The 26,914-nt window shown below is 51.7% G+C and overlaps 6 protein-coding genes across 6 annotated transcripts; 3 read left to right on the top strand and 3 right to left on the bottom strand.

Moving 5' to 3' along the window:
• Window positions 1-2,052: 2,052 nt before the first annotated feature.
• ANKHD1-0 (Ankyrin repeat and KH domain-containing protein 1) lies at window positions 2,053-4,141 on the top strand (the record flags this gene model as incomplete). Its single annotated transcript, XM_066152733.1, has 3 exons — window positions 2,053-2,201; window positions 2,254-3,476; window positions 3,531-4,141. 3 exons carry the CDS (start codon window positions 2,053-2,055, stop codon window positions 4,139-4,141), a joined length of 1,983 nt encoding a protein of 660 aa, XP_066008009.1.
• A 1,318-nt stretch (window positions 4,142-5,459) lies between these two features.
• Window positions 5,460-6,392, top strand: CGGC5_v012667 (Ankyrin repeat domain-containing protein 17; the record flags this gene model as incomplete). Its single annotated transcript, XM_032030202.1, has 1 exon — window positions 5,460-6,392. The coding sequence occupies one exon, from the start codon at window positions 5,460-5,462 to the stop codon at window positions 6,390-6,392; it is 933 nt and encodes a 310-aa protein (XP_031890143.1).
• A 299-nt stretch (window positions 6,393-6,691) lies between these two features.
• Window positions 6,692-9,235, bottom strand: CGGC5_v012666 (putative AC9 transposase; the record flags this gene model as incomplete). The annotated part of the gene is made up of 4 exons (XM_066152732.1): window positions 6,692-6,699; window positions 6,738-9,018; window positions 9,072-9,159; window positions 9,195-9,235. The coding sequence occupies 4 exons, from the start codon at window positions 9,233-9,235 to the stop codon at window positions 6,692-6,694; spliced, it is 2,418 nt and encodes an 805-aa protein (XP_066007976.1).
• Window positions 9,236-15,594: 6,359 nt separating this feature from the next.
• srk1 (Serine/threonine-protein kinase srk1) lies at window positions 15,595-17,959 on the top strand (the record flags this gene model as incomplete). Its single annotated transcript, XM_032030204.1, has 5 exons — window positions 15,595-15,634; window positions 15,760-16,208; window positions 16,330-16,380; window positions 16,520-16,764; window positions 16,888-17,959. The coding sequence occupies 5 exons, from the start codon at window positions 15,595-15,597 to the stop codon at window positions 17,957-17,959; spliced, it is 1,857 nt and encodes a 618-aa protein (XP_031890149.1).
• Window positions 17,960-18,762: 803 nt separating this feature from the next.
• On the bottom strand, window positions 18,763-24,004 carry het-6-9 (Heterokaryon incompatibility protein 6, OR allele; the record flags this gene model as incomplete). The annotated part of the gene is made up of 8 exons (XM_032030205.2): window positions 18,763-20,913; window positions 20,969-21,523; window positions 22,424-22,686; window positions 22,740-23,008; window positions 23,072-23,278; window positions 23,354-23,511; window positions 23,786-23,871; window positions 23,920-24,004. 8 exons carry the CDS (start codon window positions 24,002-24,004, stop codon window positions 18,763-18,765), a joined length of 3,774 nt encoding a protein of 1,257 aa, XP_031890147.2.
• Window positions 24,005-25,361: 1,357 nt separating this feature from the next.
• On the bottom strand, window positions 25,362-26,582 carry CGGC5_v012663 (uncharacterized protein; the record flags this gene model as incomplete). Its single annotated transcript, XM_032030207.1, has 2 exons — window positions 25,362-26,107; window positions 26,165-26,582. The coding sequence occupies 2 exons, from the start codon at window positions 26,580-26,582 to the stop codon at window positions 25,362-25,364; spliced, it is 1,164 nt and encodes a 387-aa protein (XP_031890267.1).
• Window positions 26,583-26,914: the final 332 nt, after the last annotated feature.

The raw sequence follows: 26,914 nt of genomic DNA, 5'->3' as shown, positions 1-26,914 counted from the left end.
CATAAGTACGTGAAAGCATTTCATTCGCTCGCTTGTGTTCGATGGATCAAACCAAACCCATCACCGCAAACATGCAAACTGGATTGGCTGTCAAATGTTCGTAGTCTGCGAAGAGTTTGTATCGTTGGGCCCACAATCGCTTGAGACGGGAGCATCCCCCGTTGAGGGGTTGCGTCCGAATGCGTCCGTCTATCATCTCAATCTGTGTCGCCGAGCACATCTTTCTTTCGACAACCTACTTCTAAAAAAGAAATCCACGCCTGAGCAACGATTGCTTGACATTGTCATCCAGTCATGCCACATTCTCAGCAGTACTCAGATCCCCAGATATACACGGTTGGTTGGATTTGTGCTATCAGCACCGAGTTCACTGCCGCAAAAGCCTTCCTCGAAGAACAACATGCGCGGCCATCGGTCGTCGCGCAGCATGATAACAACAACTACGCCCTAGGCACGATTGGAGGGCATAACATTGTGATTGCTGTGCTACCAAATGGAGAATACGGTATAGCATCTGCTGCGATAGTAGCTCGCGATATGCTGCATAGTTTCCCAAATGTACGCATTGGACTCATGGTAGGCATTGGCGGTGGCGCTCCCAGCCCTAGACAGGATATACGGCTAGGCGACGTCGTAGTTAGCTCTCGCCATGGTGGCAGGGGTGGCATCTTCCAGTACGACTTCGGTAAAGCTGTTCAGAATCAGGACGATGCCTTCCAATACAGCGGTCACTTGAATCAACCACCAACATTATTGCGAACAGCTGTCGAAGCCCTTGAGAGCTATTACGAGATGGAAGGACATACGCTAAGTGCAAACGTTGACAAGGTGCTTCAACTTCGGAAGCGACTTCAGAATAAATTCTCTCGCCCCTCTCCCAGAAGCGATAGGTTATACCTCTCCACAGTCATCCATCCAAACTCGTCGGACACTTGCGAAAGCCTGTGTGGAGATGATCCCGCCCTTTTAATATCCCGAAATCAGCGAGGAGAAGAAGAAGACGACCCCAAAATTCATTACGGATTAATTGCTAGCGCCAATCAGTTGGTCAAAGATTCAAACCTTCGAGATAAACTGGCGACGGAACATGGCGTTCTGTGCTTCGAAATGGAGGCAGCTGGCTTGATAAACCACTTTCCTTGCTTAGTAGTTCGTGGTATTTGCGACTACTCAGACTCTCATAAAAGCAAAGACTGGCAAGGCTTTGCGGCTATGATGGCAGCTGCGTACACGTCAGATCTTCTACGACAGATCACACCCACTGAGGTTGAGGGCGAGCGACGTCTGAGCGCTGTTCTCGTCTCATGTTAGTAAAGCGGTCTGCCGTTCACAACATGCCGGCTAATCCGACATAGTGCAGGAAGATGTAGCTCGTCTGCGTCAAGATGTATGTCAGATCAAAATTGTGACAGCCGCTTTAGACAACGAGCAACACATCAGCAGCCTCCACAATTGGCTGTCACCTGCAGACCCGTCAAGCAATGCAATTACCGCGAGAAGTCGGCGGCACAATCGAAGTGGCACCTGGTTTCTCGAAGGGGATGTTCTTGATGAGTGGGATAAAGGCACTCGACAGCACCTTTGGCTCCACGGCATGGCAGGGTGCGGTAAGACCATCCTGTGCTCGACTATCATTGATAGTCTTGATAACCATGAGACTTCTCGTACTATAAAGTTCTTCTTCGACTTCAATGATACCAGGAAGCAGACTGTGGACAGTCTTATCCGCTCGCTAGTCTGGCAACTTTACCGGACTGAGGAGGGAATGACAAGCGAGCTGAACAAGCTTTACGAAGCCTGCGACAAAGGCCGAAATCAACCCGGTATTGACATCTTGTCAAAGTGTCTTCACTCAATGATGCAGTTGTTTCCAAGGGTCAACGTCATTATTGATGCTCTGGATGAGTGCATAGCGAGAAATGATCTTCTCTGTTGGATGGAGGACCTGGTTAATCGCCCAGATCTAAGGACTGTTAAGCTGATAGTGACCGGCCGACCAGAATCAGACCTTCTACAAAGGCTTAGCAGCCTTTTCGGCGAGCATAAAACTGCATGGCACTCGACAAGGATGCCATCGATAAAGATATATCGTTATATGTCAACGCGCGTCTCGGTTCGGATCCCAGGTTTACATCAAAGAGAACCCCACAAGATCTGATTGGTCAGATTTGCCTCAAGGTCGGGAACGGAGCCGATGGCGTGTAAGCTATATCTTCATCTTATGTAACCTTTACGTCTTCTTACATGTTACAGGTTCAGGTGGGCTACGTGCCAACTCGACAATCTCGCCACATGTGACTCTCCTAGATCCATTAAAGAGGCTCTTAACGATCTTCCTCGAGATTTAAACGAGACTTATCGTCGCATACTCCAAGACATGCGACCGGAATTGAAACAGAAAGGCTTTCAGCTGCTGAGATTTCTTGTCTATGCTGACAAGCCCTTGACGGTGGCTGAGGCGAAAGACGTGCTGGCAACACATATCGAGACAGTTCCGCATCACTTCGATATCGAGCGCAGGCTGTTTGTAGACGAAGACTTACTGCGATACTGCCCAGGTCTAATCATGATCACCACGTCTTCTTACGTAGATTGGAGGTTCAAGGGATATCCATCCAAACGTACGGTCGAGCGTGAGCAGAAAGAGGTTCACCTGGCACACTTTTCCGTCAAAGAGTACCTTCTCCGCGAACACGAGTTCCAGATCATGACAGCCAGCGTTCAAATGGTAAATACATGCTTAGCATACCTGAAAGACAGTCATGCCGGATGCCTCGATCGCCCCTTCACCAATCAGGCAACGGAAGTTCTATTCGATTATGCTCGGCTGGCGGAGGCTTGCGATAATGTCGCAGAGGGCCTCCTATCACTATTCCGAGTCAACGGGAGCATAGACCTGTTCCAAAAGCACCTCGACATAATTAATGCGTCCAACTGTTCATCACCAACAATCTACTTTACCTGCAAAGCTGGGCTTCCCAGGGTCTTGACAAGTTTGTTCAAAGAACGAGTCAGCGCGGGCCACGGCTCTCCTCTCGAAGGAAACGAGTGGGCTCTCGACGCTGCAACCAGCAAAGGATACCAAGAAATCATAGAGGTCCTGCTTGAGAATGGCGCAAGTCCCAATGGCAGTGGGGAACCAAGTCCCCTAGCAGTTGCTTCACGTAACGGCCAGGAGGGTATTGTAGAGCTTTTACTCGATCATGGAGCAGATGTTCACTCCGGCGACGACGTCACGCAACGATTAGACCCTCTAGTTGCTGCGGCCGAAAATGGACATATCAAGATCGTCATTTTATTGATTGATCGCGGAACAAACGTTCTCACAAGTCGTAACAAATTCAATGAGGACGCTTTGCTTGTTGCTGCGGCAAATGATGACGAGGACATGGTCAGACTTTTGCTCGGTCATGGCGCAGGGGAAAGTACAGGCGACGACGTTCATTCACTAGCTTTACACATTGCTTCAAGTAATGGTAACCAAGCCATCGTCAGCCTACTTCTCGAAAATTGTATTGAGTTTCTCCCAGAGCATTTCCGGGAGGACCATCCTTTGTATGCTGCTTCAAGTAGTGGCCACGGACAGGTTGTTAAGCTGTTGCTTGACCACGGTGATAGGCTGCACATTGACAGCAGCTGTATACAATCCGCCTTATTGGCTCTTTCAGGAAACAACCAAGAGAACATCAAAAGGTTGCTAGTTGAGCATCTTTCAAAGCTCACAACAGATGGCTGCCAGGCCCAACGCCCTTCGCTCTTCTCTGCCGCAGTGGCAGGCGATAAGAAAACTGTTGAGCTCCTGCTCCTGGAAGGGGCCAACCCCAATACCCATGAAAACAGGGATGGAGTACTTTGTTATGTTCTTGCTTCGGCAGCTTATGCTGGAAACCAAGAGATTGTCCAGATTCTCCTCGACAACGGCGCAGATGTCAACGCCGTGGATGGATCTGGAGAAACTGCGGTATATAAAGCCGTTTTAGGTCAACATGGCGAAGTGGCACGTATCTTACTTGGCCGCGGGGCTGATATTGGTATTGGGGCCAGTTCTATAGAGTACTGCATTAAGCACCAACTTGCAGATATGAAGCAGATTATTGTGGAAAGAGCGCCTCACGCTGACACAGGATGGGTCATTTGCTAGATATTATTTGATGACGAACTATGCAACAGTTAGCTGCGAGGCTATTTCTCGTCATTATGGTCCAATTCCACGCGCTTGGAACTCGCCAGGCGATCCTGTGACGCAGGTAACATGAGCATTATGAGTCCCTGAAACGACTTCATTTTTACTAGAGACAAGTAGATGATGGATAGCAGGAGGGCTTTCAACGTATGTATGCTTTTGACGCACCTATGAACGCTAGCTAGATTTCTACCAAGCTCCAGAGCGTTCCATGTGTTCAATGTTGAGTTGATTTCCAACATTAGCTCAAGCCGTCAAAGAGCAGACATCTTGCTATGTTGCTTTCTGCAGAGCCATTCGAAACGACGTATCTTCTCCATAACAATGGACAGGCAGATATATATCTATACACAGCAAACGGTTGTTATTCAGGTGGTTCAACTGCACCTCCGTCTTCAACTCTCATGTCGGAGATATTCTTTCATTGCAAACCTGGAGATCAAGTGGGAGAGTATAAGAAATCAGGAATAGCATGATAAAGCATTAGTTATCTCGTGGATTTTCCCGCTAGTCTAATTGTTCAGAGCATCGAGAAAATGTTGAACAACGGATGACTACTCCCATCTTTTAGAGGCCCGAGCCTTAGAATGCCATGCGCAGATTCTTGATGGCCACACACGGCATGAAAGACGTCCTTCAATGCCATGATTATGAAATCATCGAAGAGTCGTTCACAGTTCCCCAAGATCTGATTGATATTCACCGCACTGGGCTTGAAACGCATTCCAGCCCAATGGAACGGGATCGCCTTTTTCAATTCCTCGTCTATGCACAGCAGCCCTTGATTCTAGATGAAGCAATTGACATCTTGGCTACGGGAACATCACACTTTCAAGAAAAGGACAGAATGAGAGACCCCGATTGTCTACCATGGTTATATTCACCATTCTTGTCCACCAGCCTCGTCTCCACTCCCGACGGAAACTCAAAACAGGTTCACTTCATCAACATTACGGCAAAAGAGTACCTTTTGAGCAAACCTGAATTTGAGCTTAAGCTGGCCAGCTTTTCAATCACCAGGACTTGTCTCGTATATCTCAAATCCGTCAAAGGCAGTCTAGAGGAAGTGTTGAGAGACTTTCCCCTGGCAAGGCGAGCAATGACTATGTTAATGGTCCATGCTAGGTTCACTGAGAATAGCAACATCTTTTTCGAAGAGCTATACACGCTCTTCCAAGACGGGACAAAGTTTGATATGTGGTGCCGTGTGTTTTCAAACTCCGGGAGTCAGAAGAGACACACTTCCAATGTGTGGCACCAATTGTTCCCCAACGCTATGAGGAACAACGTGTCGCCTTTATACTACACCTGCAAGGCCGGGCTGCTCAGGCTCTTCAGAAGGCTGTTGGAGGACGGCATGGACGTCAATGCCTGGAGCGAACCGCATCTAAGCGCCATTTATGCTGCTTCACAAGAAGGCTTCAATGACATCATTGAGCTTTTGCTTGTATTCGGCGCCGACGCATACGAAGAGTACGATCCTCCATGCGGTCCTCTTCAGATAGCCGCGGAAAACGGTCATCTTCACACTGTGAAGCTTTTGCTCGACAGAGGCCACCGGAAGATAGAGCAGGAACAACGTGACCATGCCCTCGCATCGGCCTCATCCAGGGGCCATGTGGAAATCGTTGGCCTTCTGTTAGGACACGGAGCAGACGTCAATGTACGAATCGGTTCCGGTGGTAATGCGTTCTGCGAAGCTTCGCGGAATGGCCATGTTGGTGTCGTTGAGTATCTGCTAGACCGCAAACGCAGGGATCCGACCCTCGAACCACAAGGCCGCTCATGGGATGACGCTATTTGGGCTGCCTCTGTAGGAGGCCACGATAAGGTTGTACAACTACTCCGTGATGAGAGACTCTGTCTAGCGGCGTCGGGTGGTGAGTACGACATCGTCGAAGCCCTACTCAATGAAGGTGCCAATCCCAACACGAGCGGCCGTGGTCAACGGAACGCCTTGCAGTCTGCTGTGGACAAAGAGTACGTCGGGATCGTCAAGGCCTTGCTCGAGAAAGGCGCGGATCCTGACGGACGTGGTCGTCATTACACCAGCGCCTTGGAATCGGCCGTGAACAAGGAGAACCTAGAGCTTGTGGAGATGTTGCTCGAGAAGGGCGCGAAGGTCAATACCTATATGATGGCGTTCTACGAGCGCCAGTCGTGGCATCAGGGCCAAGAGATACTGCATCTATTGCGCGAACATGTTTAAGCTTGGCGGTCTGAGGTTTTGTATTGACTGATGGTCTCAGGCAGCGCCCCCCGCAAGGCAATCAATCAAGTTTGAGGCTCATAATTGACTTGATTGACACATCGCGAGGCCATACTTGATTGATTGCCAATTAATTGCAAGTAATTGCCAAGTGAAGCTATACAGACCCACCAAGCAGTGAGATTGCACCCCTCTTGTGCCATTGCCTCATACATTGCAGCATTTCTAGCCTTTCTACCTTCATCGCTAGCCTCTGTGAGGTCTGGGCAAGAGATGCAGCACTGAATGCCCTCTCACAGTCAGATGACTGTGAGGGTATCGCCAGTATGCTCAATGCCAGCTTACTCAGGCGAGGATATTCTTCTTCATGGGCAAACCACCACTCAACAGGATTGCAGTTAGCCTGCCTCTGTAGGCCCAAGTACTTCTCCAATTCATCCACCTCCTCATCATCCTCTTCTCCCTCAAGTACAGTAGCTTCTGCTTGAACCCATTGCTCAAAGTCATCTGGATCATGAGGTTCTGGGCGTTGGCGTGTATTTCTCATACCCTCCCCTTCTTCAGAAGGATACCATCGGTTGAAATATCTCTTCAGAGCCAACTTGGCATTGGATACCCATTCCTGCTGGCGAGGGGATCGCCAGTTCTTTTCCAGGTACTTCATATTAAAACCAGGGTGGAGGAGTAATGCAGCAGCATACAGGGGTGACTCCTCTGTCAGGGCATAGTACTCATCCAGCTTCTTCCATCCATTATTGATAGAAGTCCTTAAGTACTGCTGGCCACTGCTGCCCATCTCTTCCAGGTTAGAGATGCTGTTGATGTACTCTTGGCGAGTATGGGCAGGTAAAAGGCTCTCGTTAAACCGTCTCTGAGATGCTTGTGATCCTTGAGCATATGATGGAACTTGCCGATATCCCGATCGAGTAGATCTTTGAGATGTTTCCTGTGAGAAGGCTTGTAACTCTTCTGATTCAAGATCTTGCGAATCCCCACTGCTGGTATCATTGTAGAAGGTCTTCCAACCCTCAAAGTGACTCAGAAGATACTCCATTGCAGTGATTACCTCCCAAAGTCTACCATATGAGCCATCTTGTCCAAAACCCTGCGTTCGAAGTGTGATCTTCCAGATGGGCCTCAAGATTGTCATGATCTCTGTCAACTGCAGCCAGTCATCAGAAGTCAAGATATCTTGGGCTGGCACAGGATCTTTGACACTCTGAGAAGAACAGAAGCCATCTACTTCATCCTTGAGGCGAATCGCACGCTCAATCATAAGGTATGTAGAGTTCCATCTCGTGGCATTGTCCTGGATTAGTTCAACTTCTCTGAATGTCTGCTGAGAGAGAAGAATATCACTAGATTGCCCAGATCCTTCTGATATCTCACGGGATAGATTCTTGAACCTCTGTGTACGTTGCGGCGAAGCTCTCACGAACTTCACAATGTTGTGAAGCTTGCCAATAGGTCCAGCCTTCCGCCAATGCTTAAGGTCAGCCTCATCTTGCTGTAGAAGAACATATGCATCTGACTGTCTCTCAAAGCTCTCAGAGTCCTTGCCAAACAAGAAGGCCTTCGATACAAGGTTAAGGATGTGCCCAAAGCAACGAATCCTTCTAGCCTGGGCATCTTGCTTCTTCTTGGCAGAGGGTTCAAGTCGAGGGATCAGACTTGCTATACAAGTGTCATTTGAGCTTGCGTTATCAGAGACGAAAGTTCTCACTTGGTTTGTGATGCCCCAGTCTCGAATAACCTCCTCAAGAGTATTTGCAAGGTTGACACCATCATGAGCCCCAAGTTGCTTCCTCATAGCAATCAAACGCACTTGGGGACCCTTCTCTCTGGTAATGAAGTGTGCAGTGACACCCATAATAGCTTGCCGGCCTGGAGAAGTCCATAGATCAAAGGCCAGATGGATTTCAGAGTCAGCATGGAGAAGTTCTTGCCGTATAACCTCCTTCTGATGCCTCCAAATACCCTCAAGTGCATGAACCATTGAAGTGGCAGACCTTGGCAACGTTTCCAGCTTCATACTGATACCAGAGATCATACTCTGAAAAGCAGGGTTCTCATAGAAGCTGAAGGGAAGGTTGGCCTCTATAATGAGGCAGATAGCAGCATTCTGGACACTCTTTGCATGATGTTTCGTCATACCAGTGAAATCCAAACGCCGTCTCTTGTATGGAACATCATCAGGCCCTTCAGAGCCTTCTGAGCCAACAGATACTGCTTCAATCTCTCTGGCATGGTTCTTTTTGAGGTGCTCTGAAGCAGAAGTTGCTTTGATATCAAGAATGATCTGCTTGCCCTTGAGATCACAGTAACGGCAGGCCCAGTAACTGGCCCCTGGTTGACCATCTGACTGGCAGAGAACAAAAAACCAGCCATGGCTTCCAATCCAGCTTGTCCTCTCCCTGGCACCCTTTCTCCAAAGTTCCGACTCTTGTACATATGCCTTATTATTTATCACGACCCTGAAGAGGTCTTCGAACGACGGACGGTCGGGTAGGGGGTGGTTTTTGCTTTGCTCAAGCTGTGATGAGATGGATCTATGCCTTGAGAGTTGGCTGAAGGCATTCGGAGGAGGGGTTGGGGTTGAATGGAGGATTGCTGGTGTGGTAGACATCTGGCACAGGATGAGCAAGGCAGAAACCAAGGTAGGGCTGGTGATACCCTCACATTCAAAGGACGCCAACGGACGACAGAGATAGAGGACAACAGCAGTGAAACAACGATTTGGATGCAAATCTCCGTGAGATCTTGAGGGCTGGCCTTCAAAGTCCTCAAGGGGTTTGACCATACCACAGAGCCTGGAGAAGATCGCGAACATTCACGAGGACCATCACGTCAATCATTGGCTTGGGAAGAAATACACAGAAGCTAGATGGGCAAAAGGAGGCAATTTATACCCTGCCAGGGGGGTTCCATCAAAAGTAGAGGGCAGATGAGGAAGGGCAGGGGAGGGCAGGGATATTCGGCAGTGGAATATTCATTTAATCCGTATCGTGATCCCTGTCAAAAGAGTCAAGGCAATCAATCAAGTTTGAGGCTCAAACTTGACTTGATTGACTGGTGATGGCTTCATACTTGATTGATTGATTGATTGAACTTGACAAGTTTACTTGCCTTACGGGGGGCGCTGGTCTCAGGCCAAACTAGACACAAGAATTCGTCGACCGCAGAGTAATGTCAGCGTGGCTCGTAGTTTACATCAAACCAGCCGTCATCCCGAGTATTTTATACTACCTTTAGACTGGTGATAAGATTCAACGTGAAGAATTTCGAAACATCATAAACCTCGATATTAGTGTTTTCCAGGAGTCGATAATACCTTCGTATCGTTCTGTCTGTCTGGTTTGACTTCTCCTTGACACTGTTGCGGTACTTTCAAACAAAACTTAATAGATCTTGTTCAGCTGCAGACAACAAGATAAAAGGGTGATCCCAGACGGCATGTATTATCCTCAGGATGCCAGAGAAGCTCGACATCCGACCAGCATACTCAACTTCGGGTATTACACACCGCAAGTCTCCACCAAGCTCGCTTCTTTGCAGAGGCAAAAAGCTGGACCATAACAGCTTCCAGAGGCCACAGGCTGTTAACAGTACCACATGGCATGATTGTCAACGTCTCACTGTGCATAGCTCAAGCACGCTTCACTCCAAGTACATCAGGATTCGCGACATCAAACCTACCGTACCCCAGCCCACTCGCAAGAACCATGATCCGGAACACACCAGTCCTTGGCCCAAGCAAATCCGCCCAGAAACCGGTGTCCAGCACCACCCACCCCCAACGATCGTCACTTGGGCAGCGGTCCTCATGCGCCCAACGCAACACTCCCCCCAGGATGCTCACCTTTGGGGGGACCTCAAAGGCTAAACTGTGGGACTCTCATCAGACAATGATGGCGCGGCTTGGAGCATCCGTACGGGTCCCCTTCATCGGCGTCGATTCGCGGGATGAGACATGCCTGCTCCCGTGTGGAGGAGAGGCCCCCCATCGGAGCCGCCCTCGGCCCCTCGGCGGGGGTGTTGGTGTGACGATCACCTTGGGAAATTTCAGGTTGTGGGAGCGAATAGGGCTCCGTCGACCTGGGCAAAGTTCCAATGCTAATGCTACTCATCTATAATGCTGCCCTGGCGCATGAGCTGACAACTGACAAACATCAATGGCAGACGTTGGCCCGAGGACGTTTGGGTCTGAGCTGTCCCGAGCTCCTGGGAAAAGCAGGCAAGGGAGGAAAACAAGCTGGGCAATGCCCGCCCTGACCACAATGACTTCATTGTGGACATTGCAGCCGCGCGAATGTGGAAACGGTTTGATGACATCTTCCGCGGAAGCGGCAAAGCCAAGGCAAACGGGTTCCGACGTGTCTAAACGGTTTGCTATTGCTTCCACGCTGCGAGGGCGATAACGAAGGGCGATCAAGACGTCAGGGAGGCAATCTTCGTTTCAGAAGACGAGCCGCGGGTGTGGCTCGCTGATTAATGACGCCGAAACGGTCATCTGAGAAGTGATTCACGCCCGTTTGTCTGAGACGGTGATGGCCAATCGGTTGACGAATTCATGTCCTCATCAGATGGCCAGCCACGTGCCGACGTCAGCCTTGTGCTGTTTCTTGTCCACCTCCTTGTGCGAGCGTATGTGAAGGCATGCTGGTCAATCGGCAGAATGACGTCAAGTGTGATTTTGCATGGTGTGAAAGGTGCCTTGCGACTCGGGACAGCTGCAGTAATGCAGCACTAGGGGGAGCTGAGAGCGCCGTCAACCAAGGGGGGCGTTCCAACTGGCGACGATCATTTCGCGAAGAGAACGACGAGGTGTTGCATCAAATGGTTGGCTTCTGAACCGCATACTGCACTTCGTACTTCGTGACATGGCGAGGCCTTCCGCCGGCCACCCCGACTGAGGCGGGTATTTGGTTGATGAAGCTCACATTTGAAGTAAAATTAAATCGACAGCATCAAGAGAGCTGAAAGAAAGGCGACTGTCCAACGCGCTGTCATACACAGGCTGTGATTGGCGTTGAAGCCTGGCAGCGAAGAGGATGCCTTCCCCAGAGGTGAGGTCACGCGCATTGGCCAGCCAAGGCAGGCCCAACATGGGTGCAACACGAAGAACCCGGAATTTGCGACCGAGAATCTGAAATCTGAGCATCAACCAGCTACTACTGCAAGGTCAGAGCGGCCAGATTCCCGAGAGGTAAGATTCTGCTTCGATTCGCATCGAAGAATGGAGCGTAGAGCCCGTGGAATGCTGAGCGAAGCGATGGGAAGAGCCGCTGGCAAGATGTCTCGTGACGGGACGAGATTTGACGACGTTGAGAAGCGGCGAGACACTTGCATCCCGAGGGGTGGCTAGTATCAAAGGGAGTGTGGCTGCCATTGCTGCAGAAAGGGTCCTTGAGGTTCAAGGCAAGGCAGGCATTCAGGGCATCGCCGAGTCGCCGGCGATAGACGCTGGCCAGGATTGATGACGAAAGGGGGTTGGCTCGAGCGGGGCGGGGTCTGGACCGATCCATGAGGCGCTCTCGGCGATTTTGTCTCTGGGATCGGAATGCTGAAAGCGTGTCTGATGCGTATCTGATCCGAGACCTCAAAGCAGGTGCTTGAAGCTATCGTTAGTGAAGACCACGATGCGATCGATGGTCAGAGGCGGTGGTGGTTGCCAGCTGCAGGTCCGAGGTGAGGGCCTCGGCGGCACAGCGAACGAGGTGAGCCGCACTGGGTCAGTTGGAGAAGCACTTGGAGAAGGGAAACCTGGATGCTGTGAGGTCACTTTTGGTAGAATTAGGCAGGTAAATGTAGAGCCCGAGCGTACGAGAACGCGACCAAACCAATCGTGACTGAGAAGCAACATAGCTCCCGCGTCGTCGCGTGGATGACGGCGGGATGGACGAGCGAGACATTGTAGTTCTCTCGGGACGGAGATAGAGACGGAGACGTGTCTCCAGATGGTTAGACAACGGCATCGGCGGTACCCTTCGGTACATCGTGGTCGTGGTAGTCGGTAGTGAAATGAGAGTGGCGTGCGTGGCTTGCGCATCGTCGCGCATCGTCATTTCGAGGCATGTGGTTAGTCGCGGGGTGTTTCGGCGCGGCAGACTGAAAACACGGGATGATTGGCGGCATCAACCAACAGAACGGAAGCAAGGATGCGGGATGACGGACGGCTGGACGGGCCATGAAGCTGAAGGGAGACATCGGAGTGGATGTTCAGAGGAGTGTGAAGATGAAGACCGAGAATCCCTGCAAGAGCTGGGCATGCAACATGGAACCAAGCCAGGCAAAGCCAGGGCAAATGGGCAACGGCAGAAAAAAGATGGGATGGCCTGGAGAGGGAATGAATCATGGGCCTGGCCTGCGGCAGCCCAATGGCCTGAGGCAAGAAGACCGGCCCACTATTACCCCCCCAATGATGCGGCGTCTTCGTCGATGACATCCTTGCCATTTGCGGACATGACGATGGAGAAGACGTCATTACGGGGGGCCCCCATCCAAGCGAGTGGGAAGAAGCCACTGATCATGGACGGCGGCCAGCAGCCTAAGCTGGGGCTAAGCACCTGAACCTGGCTGCAACCGGCTGCTGGGGACTCAGTTCTGGATGGTGGGTGGGTGGGAGTGGGAGTGGGAGGAGCAGACAAGGCGGCACGAGCAGCAGAAGAAGAAGAAGCATGCGGGCTGCACTGAAAACATGGAAATGGGAGATCGGAAAACATGGGGGAGTGAGGGAAAATAGCACTCTCCAGTCGCCAAATTCCTTTTGCATCGCCAGCGGCCCCTGCCCCTGCGACGTGGTGCATTGGGAGACGGATTGGAGATGTCGGATATTTGTAGACGACTGCCAGGATCCAGCATCGCTGGCTTTGTCGCTCTATCTGACACTGCCGTCAGAGGCGCCAATACATGATGTCTGCGATGCCCCTTTGCATCCAGTCGACGCTACGGGAGGCTAGCGCCATTGACGCCCCTGATATCCGGCAGTACACGTACCTACCTTTCAAGCTGGCACGAACTGGCATTAGCAGAAGATGGTGGCCTATCCGGGCAGTGCCGCAGTGATGTGTCTTGTGCTGCAGGATTTCATGTTGCCTCGTCTCATGTCTGGCACTCTGGGAGGGAAGTGGAAGTGCTGAAGATGATGCTGAAGTGGTGCAGCAATGTGCCCGTCCCAGGTGTTGGTTTCCGCGGGATGCAAGAAATGCCTAGGAGGTACTCTGTATTGCTGGCATCCGGTTCCAAACCTCCAAAACCCCTTGCTTGCCTGTTGCCTGTACCCTGCCCAACACGCCCAATCCTGGGTCCGTCCCGGCAAGTGACCGAATGGGTCTGGGGTTCGGAGTGACCACCGATGATGGAAGCAATCCGATCATGAAACGCCCGGTTTTTGATGAAAACATCACGGTGCCTTATCTGAGAAGAAAGAAGCTGGGGATGCGGAAGGTGCTGATCAGTCAGCAGCCGAAGGGAAGGAACACCCAGGAGGTACTTTCCTCGTGACGACTTCATGATGAATGAGCAGGAAGGCGGCAGGCACGAGGAGCAGTTGCCAGTTACTGCGAGGGAAGAGCGAGAAAAGTACCTGCCTGCACCGACGGGCTCCCGAGTCCCATCCTGCCGTCCATCTTGGAAAGTGCCCAGAAATGCGCCTGCTCCAGCCATTCAGCCATCAAAGCGTCCAAAAGAAATGACCCGCTTTGGGGCGACGCTGCAGGTGCAGGTGCAGGCTGGCGCGGATGCAAATGCGCAGCCCACCACACCTGACTGACTGACTGCCTGGCAAGACGAGACGAGACAGGACTGCAAGATACAGCAAAAAATACTGAGGCAAGGCTTGAGAGGGAAAGGAAGGAAAGAAGGCCTCCGCCCGCGTCGCCTTCCCAATCGCGAGTGAGGTTCTTGCCGTCTGTTCTTGAGGCTGTCGGTGTCTGTGCACTGACTGAGGCGTTCCTGCTTGACTTGATTGACTGACTGACTGAGGTTGTCGTTGATGTTGCTCCTGCTCCTGCTCCTGCGCCAGCTGCTCTTTCCCCACTGATGCCACTGGCGACTGACTGCCCGGTGCTGCTGTTCCTGCCAAATGAAAGAATGACTGAGACTGACTGAATCCTCGTCTGCTCTTCCCTTTCTTCTCCCACTCCTCCTCTACCTCTCTTCCTCGCACCCAACTCTCGCGCGCCTTCCAACTTCCATTGCACCTCACTCCCGTCCCGTCGCCTGGCTGCACCTCCCCCCCTCGTCCCTGTACGGATACCTCGACTTGTTCGACCTCCGAACCTGAACCTGAACCTGCACCTTGCACATCTGCACCTGAACTGAACCAGTCCAGTCTCCAGAACCTCACAACCTCCCACACACACCACACCACACAATCGAAATACCTACCCTCACACTCACACCCTCCACGTCTCTCACACACCTCAATCTTACGCTGCCTTCCCACCTCTGTCATCATCGGTCACCTTTACCGAGGACCCAAAATCCAGTCGCTGCGCACCGCACACCGTCATCGCCAGGCTTTGGCCCTTGCCTTGTCTACCTAAACCTTCCACCCCCCCGGTCACAAATTCCCCCTTCCCACCCTGCTTGGTCTCGCTCTCAATTACGCAGCACCGCGCTAAACAACCTTACCTACCTCACCACCAAGGGCAAAAAAATACACGCTACGCTACCGACCTGTCCTTGCACGCACGCCGCCGACGCTACGCCTGCTTTGGCCCAGTTCCAATTCCAGACGCCGCAGACAAACGTGCTCCAGCCCGCTTCCCGCCCGATCGTCCTGTTCCTCCAACTTCCGTCATCCGAGTCCACGTTGCCCCTCAGCAACATCACCACCACCCAGCCCGCAGTCCACAAATCTCTACTTTTCGCTTCGATTTCTCCCTTTCAGCCGCCCTTTCCCCCCGAACATCAAAGAAACAACCTTGCATTTTTTCCTCTCTCGATACTTTCTCCTCTCCTCCCGAGTCGACTTCCATTCCACAACCACCTGGCTGGTACTGCATGTAGCACATTGCACAGAGCTCCTCTCCACGACTCGTACTCGCTCCGCATTACCAATCACAAGAAAGAGACACCCCTCAATCCGGGGCTGCGAGACTGATCACGCTGCCACTCGTTGCGACCTGCGAACACCGATACAACCCCGCGAATACCTTCATATTCCCGTCGCTGCCCATCAGTGACCCCCTCCGCCGACATGTCGACGATACAACAACTCAAGAACTTCATCCGCCACGGTACGATATTCTCCGCTGCCCCTTATTCGTCTCCCCGCCTCTGCTCGCGACCGCTGTTTGGCAACATTAACCCTCAAAATTCCACTCGCTGCTCTCTAGTGAAACACGACTGACATAATTTGTAGGCAAGCAAGCCCGCGCAGCGAACAATGACGAGGCGGTAGCAAAGTCACACAACTCCCCTCCACAAAAGGCACAACACATGGGTATCTCCGAGCCAGCACACGTCGGCGCTCCCCCGGCGGCAGCCGTTCCCGACGCATATTCGGTTGCTGGTGACGGCCAGAACCGCGCCGCTCAAGCCGGCCATGCCGCTGCCCACGCCGTCGAGCCAAACCAGAACAAGGCCAAGTCTAAGAACATCGACAACACGCACCTCGCAAAGATCATTGCCGAAGAGAACGAGAGCAAGAGCAAGTTCCCAAGATACCCCGGCCTCGAGAGATGGGAACTGGTAGAGAAGATGGGCGACGGTGCCTTCAGCAATGTCTACCGCGCGAAAGACACAACAGGCGAGCATGGCGGCGAATGCGCCATCAAGGTCGTCCGCAAGTACGAAATGAACAGCATGCAGGTGAGTTGATGCTTGGGTGGTTTTCGGCCGCAGCCATGTTTTTCTTGTTTTTTTGTTTCGTGCATTTGCTTTTCGTACGTTGGTTTTTCCAGTCACTCCATACCAACAAAGGCCGATTTAGGGTAACAAGCATCTTCACCCGGACTTCAAGAAAGTCCCCAAAGCCGCAGAGGTGCGAAACTTTTCAATATTTCATTTGTTTACACATCGGGCCATCCTCAATTTCTCTTCGACTCATTTGTTGCTCTGTTCAATGTTTGGAGGACGGCCCTCCATATAGATCATAGACGCCGTTACTGACCTGAGGCCAGAGAGCGAATATCCTGAAAGAGGTTCAGATTATGCGCCAGCTGGACCACCCCAACATCATTAAGCTCATCGATTTCTCCGAATCAAGACAATACTACTACATCATCCTGGAACTGGCACCTGGTGGCGAGCTTTTCCATCAGATCGTTCGACTCACCTACTTCAGCGAGGAGCTTTCAAGGCATGTTATCGTCCAGGTGGCCAAGGCCTTGGAATACTTGCACGAGGAGAGAGGCGTCGTTCACCGGTAAGTAGTACTGCGGATTGTTCTGTTGAAATCCGCTCATTGTGTGGGGCGAAACGACGGAATATGACTCCCGTGATGCATTGACGTCATCTCTGTGGCGATTGCTGACAACTCTTCTCGCAGCGACATCAAGCCCGAGAACATTTTGTTCAGCCCGATTCCCATCGTTCCGTCGAAGAACCCGAAGCCTAAGCAGCCTGGTGACGAAGACAAGGTCGACGAGGGCGAGTTCATTCCCGGTGTCGGCGCTGGTGGCATCGGCCAGATCAAGATCGCCGATTTTGGCCTTTCCAAGATCGTCTGGGACAATCAGACAATGACGCCATGTGGAACGGTCGGTTACACAGCTCCCGAGATCGTCAAGGATGAGCGGTACTCCAAGTCTGTCGACATGTGGGCACTGGGCTGCGTTTTGTACACCCTGCTCTGCGGTTTCCCGCCATTCTACGACGAGAGCATCGAGGTCTTGACCGAGAAGGTTGCCAAGGGACAGTATACTTTCCTTTCCCCTTGGTGGGATGACATCTCCAAGTCCGCGCAGGATCTCATCTCCCACCTCTTGACCGTCGACCCCGAGAAGCGATACACCATCACAGAGTTTTTGGCTCACCCGTGGATCAAGGGATCAGGCCCGACACCCCGTGAGGAGAAGAAGGCACAGCCCGAGATGCTTCGTGCGTTCGACGCGTCCAAATTCACTGATGGTGAACGCCGCTACGACTTCCGATCTCCTGGAGCCGTCAACTTGCGCGAGGTCTTTGATGTTGGTTACGCTGTCCACAGACAAGAGGAGGAGGCCAAGAGGCGCAAGCAGATTGGTGCCAAGGGCGGTGTCCCCGCTCGATTCCTCAACAACCTTAACGAAGAGTCTGAGGATGAGGACCAGGAGATGCCAGATAAGGACGCGGAATATGTGCACAAGCCTTCGCAGGCTACGCAAGCATTGGAGCAGAGTATGCGCAACGCCCAGATTAAGGATCAACAAGAGCAGCAGCGCGGACGCGAACGCGAACGGCAAGCACACCACACCGAGAAGGGTTACGGCCAACACTCTGTCGCAGTTACAGCCGCAGCTCGCCAGCAGGTCAGGGATCGCAACAGGCAGAAGGGCGCTTTCGAGCTAAACCTCGACGGCGCAACACTGCTTGGTCGCAGAGCCAAGCAGCCCATGGCGGCAAGCGCTGGCGGGGCATAGGAGCCTCGGACTCCCAGTTGCAGTCCGCCGGGGAGCGATCTTGTTATTGCGAAACCTCAGCGAGGCGAAGCAGACTTAGAGGGAGGCACGGTATGAACCAATGTGGGTTTTCTGGCGTATAGGTTAAAGGGAATGGCATTCCTTGGTCAAGTGACTTAAGGACTTTAGCGCAACTCATGAGATGGACGTCGTGGATATCCAATTGTGTCGAAGTCGGTTTTGTTTGTCATTTCTTCTTGGGACGGATTAGCTACGACTTCTATCTCCTTTTTTGCGGCATCATACATAGGCCCGGAGTTTCATTGGCAACGGGAACATAATTCCTCTTTGCATTCAACAATGAAAAAGATTTGCAATTTCAATTCTTCACGTGGTCATGCTACTTCGTACCTTACTCACTGAAGTTACTAGTGGTTCCGCCCCTATAATTCGCATCGTACATGATGGAAAGTGACGCTGATTGACATGTATACCTCAACATCAATAGTTCCCTTTACACAAAATTTTGATCAGGAGTGAGGGCTTATCAATTTAGTCGCCTGAACCATTTACGGTATTGCCGTCACAGGTTAGTAGGCGTGCTTGTGACTTTCGAACCTCACTTTCGACATGTGACTGGTTCTTACTCGGGCTTTTTGGTGGGTGTATCCCAAGGGGAATAGCTGAGCAATGGAACGGCTGAGTAACGAATACCTCTTTCTGGATGATGAGGATTGTTTCGATGCATATCATCCAGCCTTCTCGGCTGTGCTGGACGCTGCTCAGGCTAGCAAAAGTTCATTCCTATCTAGACGAAGTTCTGCTCAGTAATGAAGCTCAGGATCTGATTTCCAGATATCCTCCAGATAACGAGAACCCTCTACATATGGCACCAAAGCATCGTCAGCGATCACCACTTGCCCCCCCTTCCAATTGAACAGCGTACGCAACACGCGGTCACGAAGCCAGGCGACCGTGTACTGGCTCCAACGGCAATGGCTGCAACCCACATCGGTAAGATCGCACTCTTCCCTACATCTGTTCACAATTACTTCAACGATATCTTCGGTGATGGTGATGGGCCCACTCTGCTTTCCAAGCAGAAATGCATATATGCCATCCAAAGCATTGCTTCCATGTAGGTAACGTTCCAGCGCAAAGATTTCCGCCGCACCCTCCCGGCCCAGAGCGGGATTGCACCCCTTCCATGAGAAGAGAACTCTCAACATGTCCAGCACATCATTAACCTCCTCCTCCTCCGTTGTGGCTGTCCAGACATCCTGCCTTGCTGCTGCCCAGATAAGATCCTCCGTAACAGTAATATGGTCCGCCTTGCGCTCGAAAAGGAGTTTAAGCACGAATGAGCCCGTCCCTGGGTTCCCCACAGCCGCTTTGAGCACGTTCTCGGTGATGACGATTTCATCTCTGCGATCAAGGAGAAGGTCCATCATGTAACCGCCGCATTCGCTGTTGGACGCTGCCGCTGCGAGGACGTTCTCGGTAATTTCGATGTGACGCCCTGGCGTGTCGAGCAAGATCTCGAGGGCGTTTGTGTCGTGGAATGATGCGAGGCCTACGAGACTGGCCTCTGTGGTATCGTAGCTTCTTCTGGACACCGCCATCTCGGCCATTTTCTGCACAGCCTTGACCTTTTGGTCGTCTCCGCGCTCATTTCTCTTGCGGTAGATCCAGACGAGATGGTCCATGACTGCAAGTGCGTCGGCGCAGTCTATCTGGGAGGTCTTCTTGAAGACCTCGATTGCAGAATCAAATCGATCGATTGCTTTGGAATAATAGCCCATTTTCGAGTAGAGTAGTCCCACTTCTCTCAGGCGGACCCCTTCCGATGGCCCTGCGTAGTCAATGGCTCTCTCCTGAAGGAAGTCATCCAACTTTGCTTCAGGGCCGGGTTCACCGCGAGAAGCCTCCCAATCCCATATTAGAAGAAAGTTGACGTCGTATTCTGTTCCATCTGCAGAATGATTCAGGGATTTGAGGGGCTCCGTTCGGCTTCCTGTGTCAGTCTTCTCTTTCACAGCGCTGCCATGTTCGGCGTCACAGCCCTTCTCAGTGCGACTGTTGGCTTGCCCAGTCGACGTTCCATCAGTTACGACCTTACCATCCGTAGCCACCGAATGCTTTGTCTCATTCCTTTTCAGCACGAATTTTCTTTCCCCCTTGTCAAGTTCCTCAAAGCTTGATCTTCTGGATTCAGGCCTGGTCTCTGTCCCCGCGCTGTACGTCCTCGGTCTGCTCTCGGACTGTTCAGCAAGAGCTTGATCAACAACCATAGCTACGATGACGCAGTAGTCGTCGTGCACCCTAATGAGTGTCGGCCGGGATGCGCCTTGCAAGAGACAGATGATGTCACCTTCTCCGGCACGCTTTGCCGCGGCCCGGTCGGTCCAACGGCCTATCCAGCCGCTCTGAAGTCCAGGCACATCCTGCAACTCGACGATGTTCACGGTCTGAGTATCGTCCCACGGGTTTCCGGTTTCCACGGACGATACTGTGCCAAGAATGCGTCCCTTTGTCTGGATGAGTGCCGTTTCGCAACCATTCCGAGTAGATACCGAGGCAGCCTCTGGGACGAAGGTTCTGACGAGCCGGCAGAATAGGTCTTTCCACGATATGCGGTAATCGGGCTTCAGTTCGGGATATGTGTCGGTGCTCATTCCCAGGAGGGCGTAGATTTTGTCTCGACGGTCGGTTGCATTACGCGTGTGGTACAGGTCAATCAACTCTCCGAGAGCACGTATGCCCAGAGAAAAGACCCCGGGGGTGTGGAGTGTCTGTTTGGGCCGGAGAGTTGCCGATTTGATGAGATAGATGGCCGAACGAGCTCGCGTTTGTGTGGTCCTATCCAATGAACTCAGATCCATTGCACTTAGACCTTGACAAAACGCATGTCCATCCATCTCCGTGAGATGGCACATGATGAGAACATGCCGAGAGGCGGCCACCTCCTGAAGGACCTGACAGGTATTGTTAGTCTTGACCGTTTTGCCCAGGCTTGGAAAGTCGTCTTACCCATATGCGATTGAACCAGTTCCGATTAAGAAGCTTTGCAACTCCTGCACCGTCTTCCACACCGCCAGAGGTGACCGTGGGCGCCTCGCTTACAGCAAGACTTATGGCCTGGAGCGCCCGGTGGCTTTCGGCCTGCGCAACAAGGTCGAGCTGGTTATCGCCAGTTACCTCTTCCAGCCACACGACGACGCCACTTGCTCTGGCATAGATCTCTGCCATGAGCTGCACTTGGTGGCCCTTTTCATCGGCATCTTTCTGGTTGATACAGATCGCGTCTACCCATATGACGCGTTCAAGAAAAGGGTCTCGAAGACGTGCGAGTGCTGCGTGTAGATTGGCGGTGATCCGTAGATACCCTGTACCAGTGAAGACTTTCTGGCTCTCACTGGGAGGTCCCCAGCAGTAGGACAGAGCCTCGTACAGATGAGTTCCTTTCCTGTTATCTGTGAGGGGGTAATGGAAGAGCTCGCATTGCAATGGGGCGTCTGCATCTTCGTGAGGCTTCAAGCGCAGTAGACGGATGAACCCGCGCGGCAACGGTTGATAGATGTACGACTGCATGGCAAGTACCCAATCTTGATCTTGTGAATGAGACACTGAAAGAAAATGGGGCGGAGATCAAGCACAGTGTTGAAGATGTAAGCTGATATTTGTTGGAATGTTGGGTTTAGGTTTTGGCGTCTGCTCAGCCTGATCCAATTTCTTGGCGATTGCCTCCGGGGTTGTCTGCAGGACCAGTCTAACCAGCCAATCACAACCTTGAGCCCAAGAACAGAATACAGTCTGATGCAGGTTTACGGGGCCGTCTCGGCAATTATTGCCTGAACTTGATACCCAGGACATCACGGAGATCGAGTCATCTATGAATGAAGAAACCCAATTGAAATATGACCAGGTCTTGAGACAGAAGATGAGACACCTGTCGAAAAGTTCCTCGAGTCGGCTGCAATGATGGCTTAGCCAGACTGTGTTGGTCTTGGTAGGTTGCGGCCGTGGTCTCGCACATACACGGTACACCACGATATTTGAGATCAAAGAGACTGGACGTAACCAACCCACGAATCATTTACTCAAGCGAAGTGAGAGCAAAGCGATGTCCAATGAAGTTGAAACCGCCAGCGTTTGTAGAGGAAAGCGTGAGTACGTAGAAAAGTGATAGTGCTTTTGTGAATGCCCTCGTCAGCGAGAATATTGGAGGCTGATGAACCTTCAGAATGTCCATTCAAACTGATCCGCCAATTCCGGCCACTCCTCCCCAAGAAATGCCTCATCCCCTACCCCGTTCATATTGAAGTCATTATCATACCGCCGCTCAGGTCTTTCTTTGTCCCCCCAATTAAATGACTCCAGCATGGCAGCCAACTTACCAAATACTGCTGCCCTCCCATCCTTCTCTTGCGGAGAACACTTCGACGCATCTTTGAGGTATCGACTTACTTGCCGATACCAACTTACAAGCTTCTCCACACGCTCCTCATCGTATACCTGTGTCGTGAGCCGGGATGAGATTTTGCGCAGTGAGAGGCACGCATGCATCATCTGGAACAGCTCCGCTAGCGTGAAGCCGGGATAGGCGCTTGGCTGGAAGGAAAGAAAATCGTTGAAGTAGAATTCGAGGGCCTGATACGTGTTGAATAAACTTTGTAGGTCTGGAGATGAGGATGAGAGGGCGAATTCCGAGATGGCGAAGGAGGCGTAGGTGCGGTGACATGATGTTACTGTTCCCATGTGTCAGTCGTCGAAGCTCGTATCCGCTTGGGAGGATTATTACTAGGAATTTCTGCAGGGCAAGGGTCCTCGGCGACGAGCTCATTCAGCTCGCTTTTCAGAACCAAAGCGACGAAATCCGATGGGGTTTCCGAGGCTGAATTTTTTGAGTTTGGAGGGGAGTAGAAGGCCTTCTCGAGGACTTTGCGGGTCTTGACCATCGATACAAGTGTGAGATCTCCAGGTACGCCTGTGCTTGACAAGTCGTCTAGACAGGTGCTCATGTAAGGCGTCCAGAGGAGCTTGTCCGTTCGGCGCATGTATGACGACACGCTGGCCCTCATAATATCAGCCAAGTATTTTTACGTCATAGGAAACGGCAAGGAGTGAACTTACATGGAGCTGAGATAATAACACGCAATCACGGCCCTCTGCTCCTCGACCGTGTGGGTGGCAGATAGCCAAGGCCGGTGGATGGTCAACCGTAGCATTGCCTCGGGGATAGTCTGCGGCGGTTGGTTCAACCCCATATCAAAGACGACTGTGTTTGCAAGCTGGGTGAAAAGGGTTAGGAATGGGCGTTGGTGGACTTGGAAGTTGCCCCTTGAATATAGAGCGATCGTTAGCAGTGTCCAAGATAATGACCAAGGGGGAATGCTTGGTGTGGTGAGCGAGTACCATGCTATGCAGATGAGGAGGCCTTGGAGGAGCTCCAGGCTTCGTTCTAGGTTTAGAACCATGCGGTGCGCTACTACACTCCGGATCTTGTCGTTGAGTACTGCTTGTGGGAGTGTGTGGGCCTGGGAGACGGCAACGATGCAGAGCCAGAGGAAGGGCTTTTTTGGCGCAGTGAGCTTGGGGATTGATTAAATGGGAGAGATAGGAAGGGGAGATGAGGGTGATGAGTTTGAGTAAAGTCTAAGAGGATGTTGTCTTCGTTGATTGATGAGCAAAGCCCGATGACATAGGAGAGTAGGTCACTGTCGGCCTGCGGCGATGGCGTCACTGGCAGCGAAATGTTACCTGAGCTCAGCACTGATCCAATAGATTTTGCATGGGTGTTGTTTGTGATTAGATAGACCAAGCCATCAATCTTTGCTTCCAACTGACTGGATTGAGACGGCCCGTCGCTTGCCGCGCTCTTTTGCTTCCGCTTGTTATTCGATGCGACGCATTCCTTTCCCAGACGTTGACATCTGACCAAGGTGAGTTACCATTTCCGATTGAAATAGGTCGAAAGTTACCTTTCACAGGGCGATCCCGGAGAAGTGGCGATGCAGCGGGATTTGATCCTTGAGCACTCAGAACAAGCCGTGCCGTACTGGGCATGTCGTTTACGGGATTGCATATTCTACTCTGCGGAGATTTTCTCCCCTTTCTATGCCAGTAAATATCCGACAAGTCATTCAAAGTAACGATATCTCAGCCGGAGACGGAGATGACGACAGTGCAAGTTAAGAGTTGACGTTAGCGGGGGAGTGGGACCGAGAGCCGGATAGACCGGTATTGAACGCCGGAACGCCGACCGGAGACGGCATTCAATTCTCCGAACGCCGCCTCGGCCTAGGTTCACATGGTGAAGTCGTTTCAGACCACAAACGTATATCTTCTGCGCTCATTACAATTCGTTCATCTAGTAAACCTCCATCATCCAAAGTATTTATTGAAACACTTGCCATCACTTTCTAGAATCGGTACCGCACACGCAACAGCCATGTCATCCTGGCAGCCCATCTCGTTCTCAACAGCTGTAATCGTCGCCAGCGTCCTCACAGCGCTCTGCTCCAGAGCCCCAAATGAGGCAACAGATAAATGGGGGAAAGACCGTCTCGGCATTTGGGCAACGCCCAAAGCATCATTCGTGCGACGCGTCGTGACCGTGGCCATTGGCATATCCCACGCCATTATAGCGTTCTCGTCTCCAACGACCAACTCCATTTGCCGCAACCCCGAAAATATCAATCGCCATCTCTTTACGTGGAACGGATACTCGACCACCTGCTTGTTTCTCATCATTGGTATCGGTGCGCCTCTTCGCCTTCTAGCGTTCGCCCAGCTTGGGAGGAATTTCACGTTTCAGCTCGCTAAGCCAAGCGGGCTTACCACGACGGGAGTGTATCGATATATCCAACATCCGGGCTACACGGGGCAAGTGCTTGTTTTGTTGGCGAATCTGGCTTACTTGTTCCGCTGGGATGGGGTTGCCGGGTGTTGGATTTCCCAAAGCTTGCGGGCCCGGTTGGATGGATGGGGCTTGGTTTGCTATGGTGTCGCGGCCTTGATTGTAATGAGGAAGGTTTCGGTAAGGGTACAAGACGAGGAGGAAATGTTGAAGAAGACCTTTGGAGAGAAGTGGGTTCGATGGCATTCTGCGACTAAACGATTTGTTCCTGGTTTGATCTAACCTTCTGGTCGCACATTTTTGCTTCCTTCTAGCAGAACCTTTATACCTACTGAGCTTGGCTGGATCTCCTGGCTCCCTGTAGGGGCAAAACTACTAGTTTGACGAGGAGCCTTGGACTTGAAGCCGTTCTCTTACTGCGGACTTGAGGCTCTGCTTCAGATCTCATTTGGCTTTGTCGACAGGCTTGACTCAGTATGTGAATCTACTTGAGCATAAGACAATCTGATGTTGTTCAATCTACCGAAGCTTGGCACGACTTTCTGTTGAGGATCATGTCAAAGTTCATTGCAGGTACAGATCCGGATCGTCCTCGCTCTCGTCCGCTGAGCTAAGTTTGGCGCCGTTGATATGGACTTCTCCATTCACATGCTCAACCTCCTTGCCCACTCCGTCGTCTGTTCTGTCCTCGAAGATGTCCTTGACTGACGCCACTAGAAGCTTCCCAACCAGGTCCTTGTACTCGCGGTCCTCAGTCAACATGTCAAATACGAGTTGCTTTTCCTGGCGATCGAGCTCCTCTCTTTGGCGGCGTATTTCTTCTAACCCAGCTGCCGCACGATCTTCCAAGACGTTTTTGCTCATTTCCATGGCTTTGATCTTATTATCCAATTCCGACTTTAACTCTTCTAATTGAGCTGCGCGAGCGACATCATTGAGAGCCTCCGCAAGTCCCACCGCCGACTCTAAGAGCCGACTGATACCGCGAGCAGTGGTGCGTAGTCGGTGGACGGCGGTATGTCGTAATTGGTGAGTCGAAACCAATGCAGACTGGACAATTGCTCCTGACAAGCCCTGGGAGAGCTCTTTGTGGAGGATTCTGGCCCACTTGGTTAACTCTACCGCGGATGCGCAATCCCATCCTCTCTCACTAAGGGCGTGCGGAATGGTTTTGCTAGCGAAATCAAAGCAACACTCTTCTAAAACCGTCTGTGCCGTAGTCAGAATAGCATGTTGTGCACCGTACGGTACGTAAGACGGGTACAGCGATGGGATGGACGATCTGAGTGAGGTAGGTACTATAGCAGTCTCTGGGGTCATTGTGTTAGAAAAGCTGAACTAGCTGAATCGAAGGGCTTCCGACCAACCTTTAATGCTCACTTCATCCTTCAGCGGTCTTGTGAGAAATTCAAGCTCATTCGCCTCGGGAATCTCTTCATCCTCTTCGAAGCGCGCGATCTCACCAAGGCAATCCGCAACTGATCTTGCCGCATCCGCTTCCGATGCTTCTCGCTGGGCATCCTGTTGCGGGGATGTCCTGAAAAGCTCAGGAAACTCGACTTTGGCTCGGAGGTCTGACTCGAAAAGCCGATTCTCCAGCAACTGCTTCATTATATCTGCGAGCTTAACTTCGTCAAATTCCTGAAAGACATGTTTAAGAGGGCCGCGATTCTGAAGAAGAGTTTCTTTGATTTTCTTCGGCTTGCGACAGAGAGCAGCATCGCCGCTGAAGATTGCCCGGCAGGTCCGGTAGACTCGTTGACGCTCCTCCAAGGTGTAGGACATTGTGAAAAGGGAGGACAGACACCGAGACTGTGATATATTTTCCTTGATTGAACCAGATCTGTGTTTTAATACATTTCTTGCCAAAGTTTTGCAAGTTACCTCCCGGGAATTCCAGTGCGGATGTTGTCTCACTTTAGTGGAACGCCTTGTCGGCCTCCTGCAGCTGCAAGGGTCATGTCTTAGACATTGAGTTTAAGCGCGCTCGTGAAAATACCGACTTCAGCGCATCCTCCTAATCTTACCTCTGTACCATTTTTCTGATGTTGCTTACATGTATGCAACCCTTGGATACTTTGTTTGGATGCACCGTGTGGGTTAAGTCATTCATACGC

This window comes from Colletotrichum fructicola (genome assembly GCF_000319635.2).
Source record: "Colletotrichum fructicola Nara gc5 chromosome Unknown KSG_Nara_v1_contig07, whole genome shotgun sequence".
NCBI classification, from domain to species: domain Eukaryota; kingdom Fungi; phylum Ascomycota; class Sordariomycetes; order Glomerellales; family Glomerellaceae; genus Colletotrichum; species Colletotrichum fructicola.
This window is presented reverse-complemented; position numbering and strand designations above follow the sequence as displayed.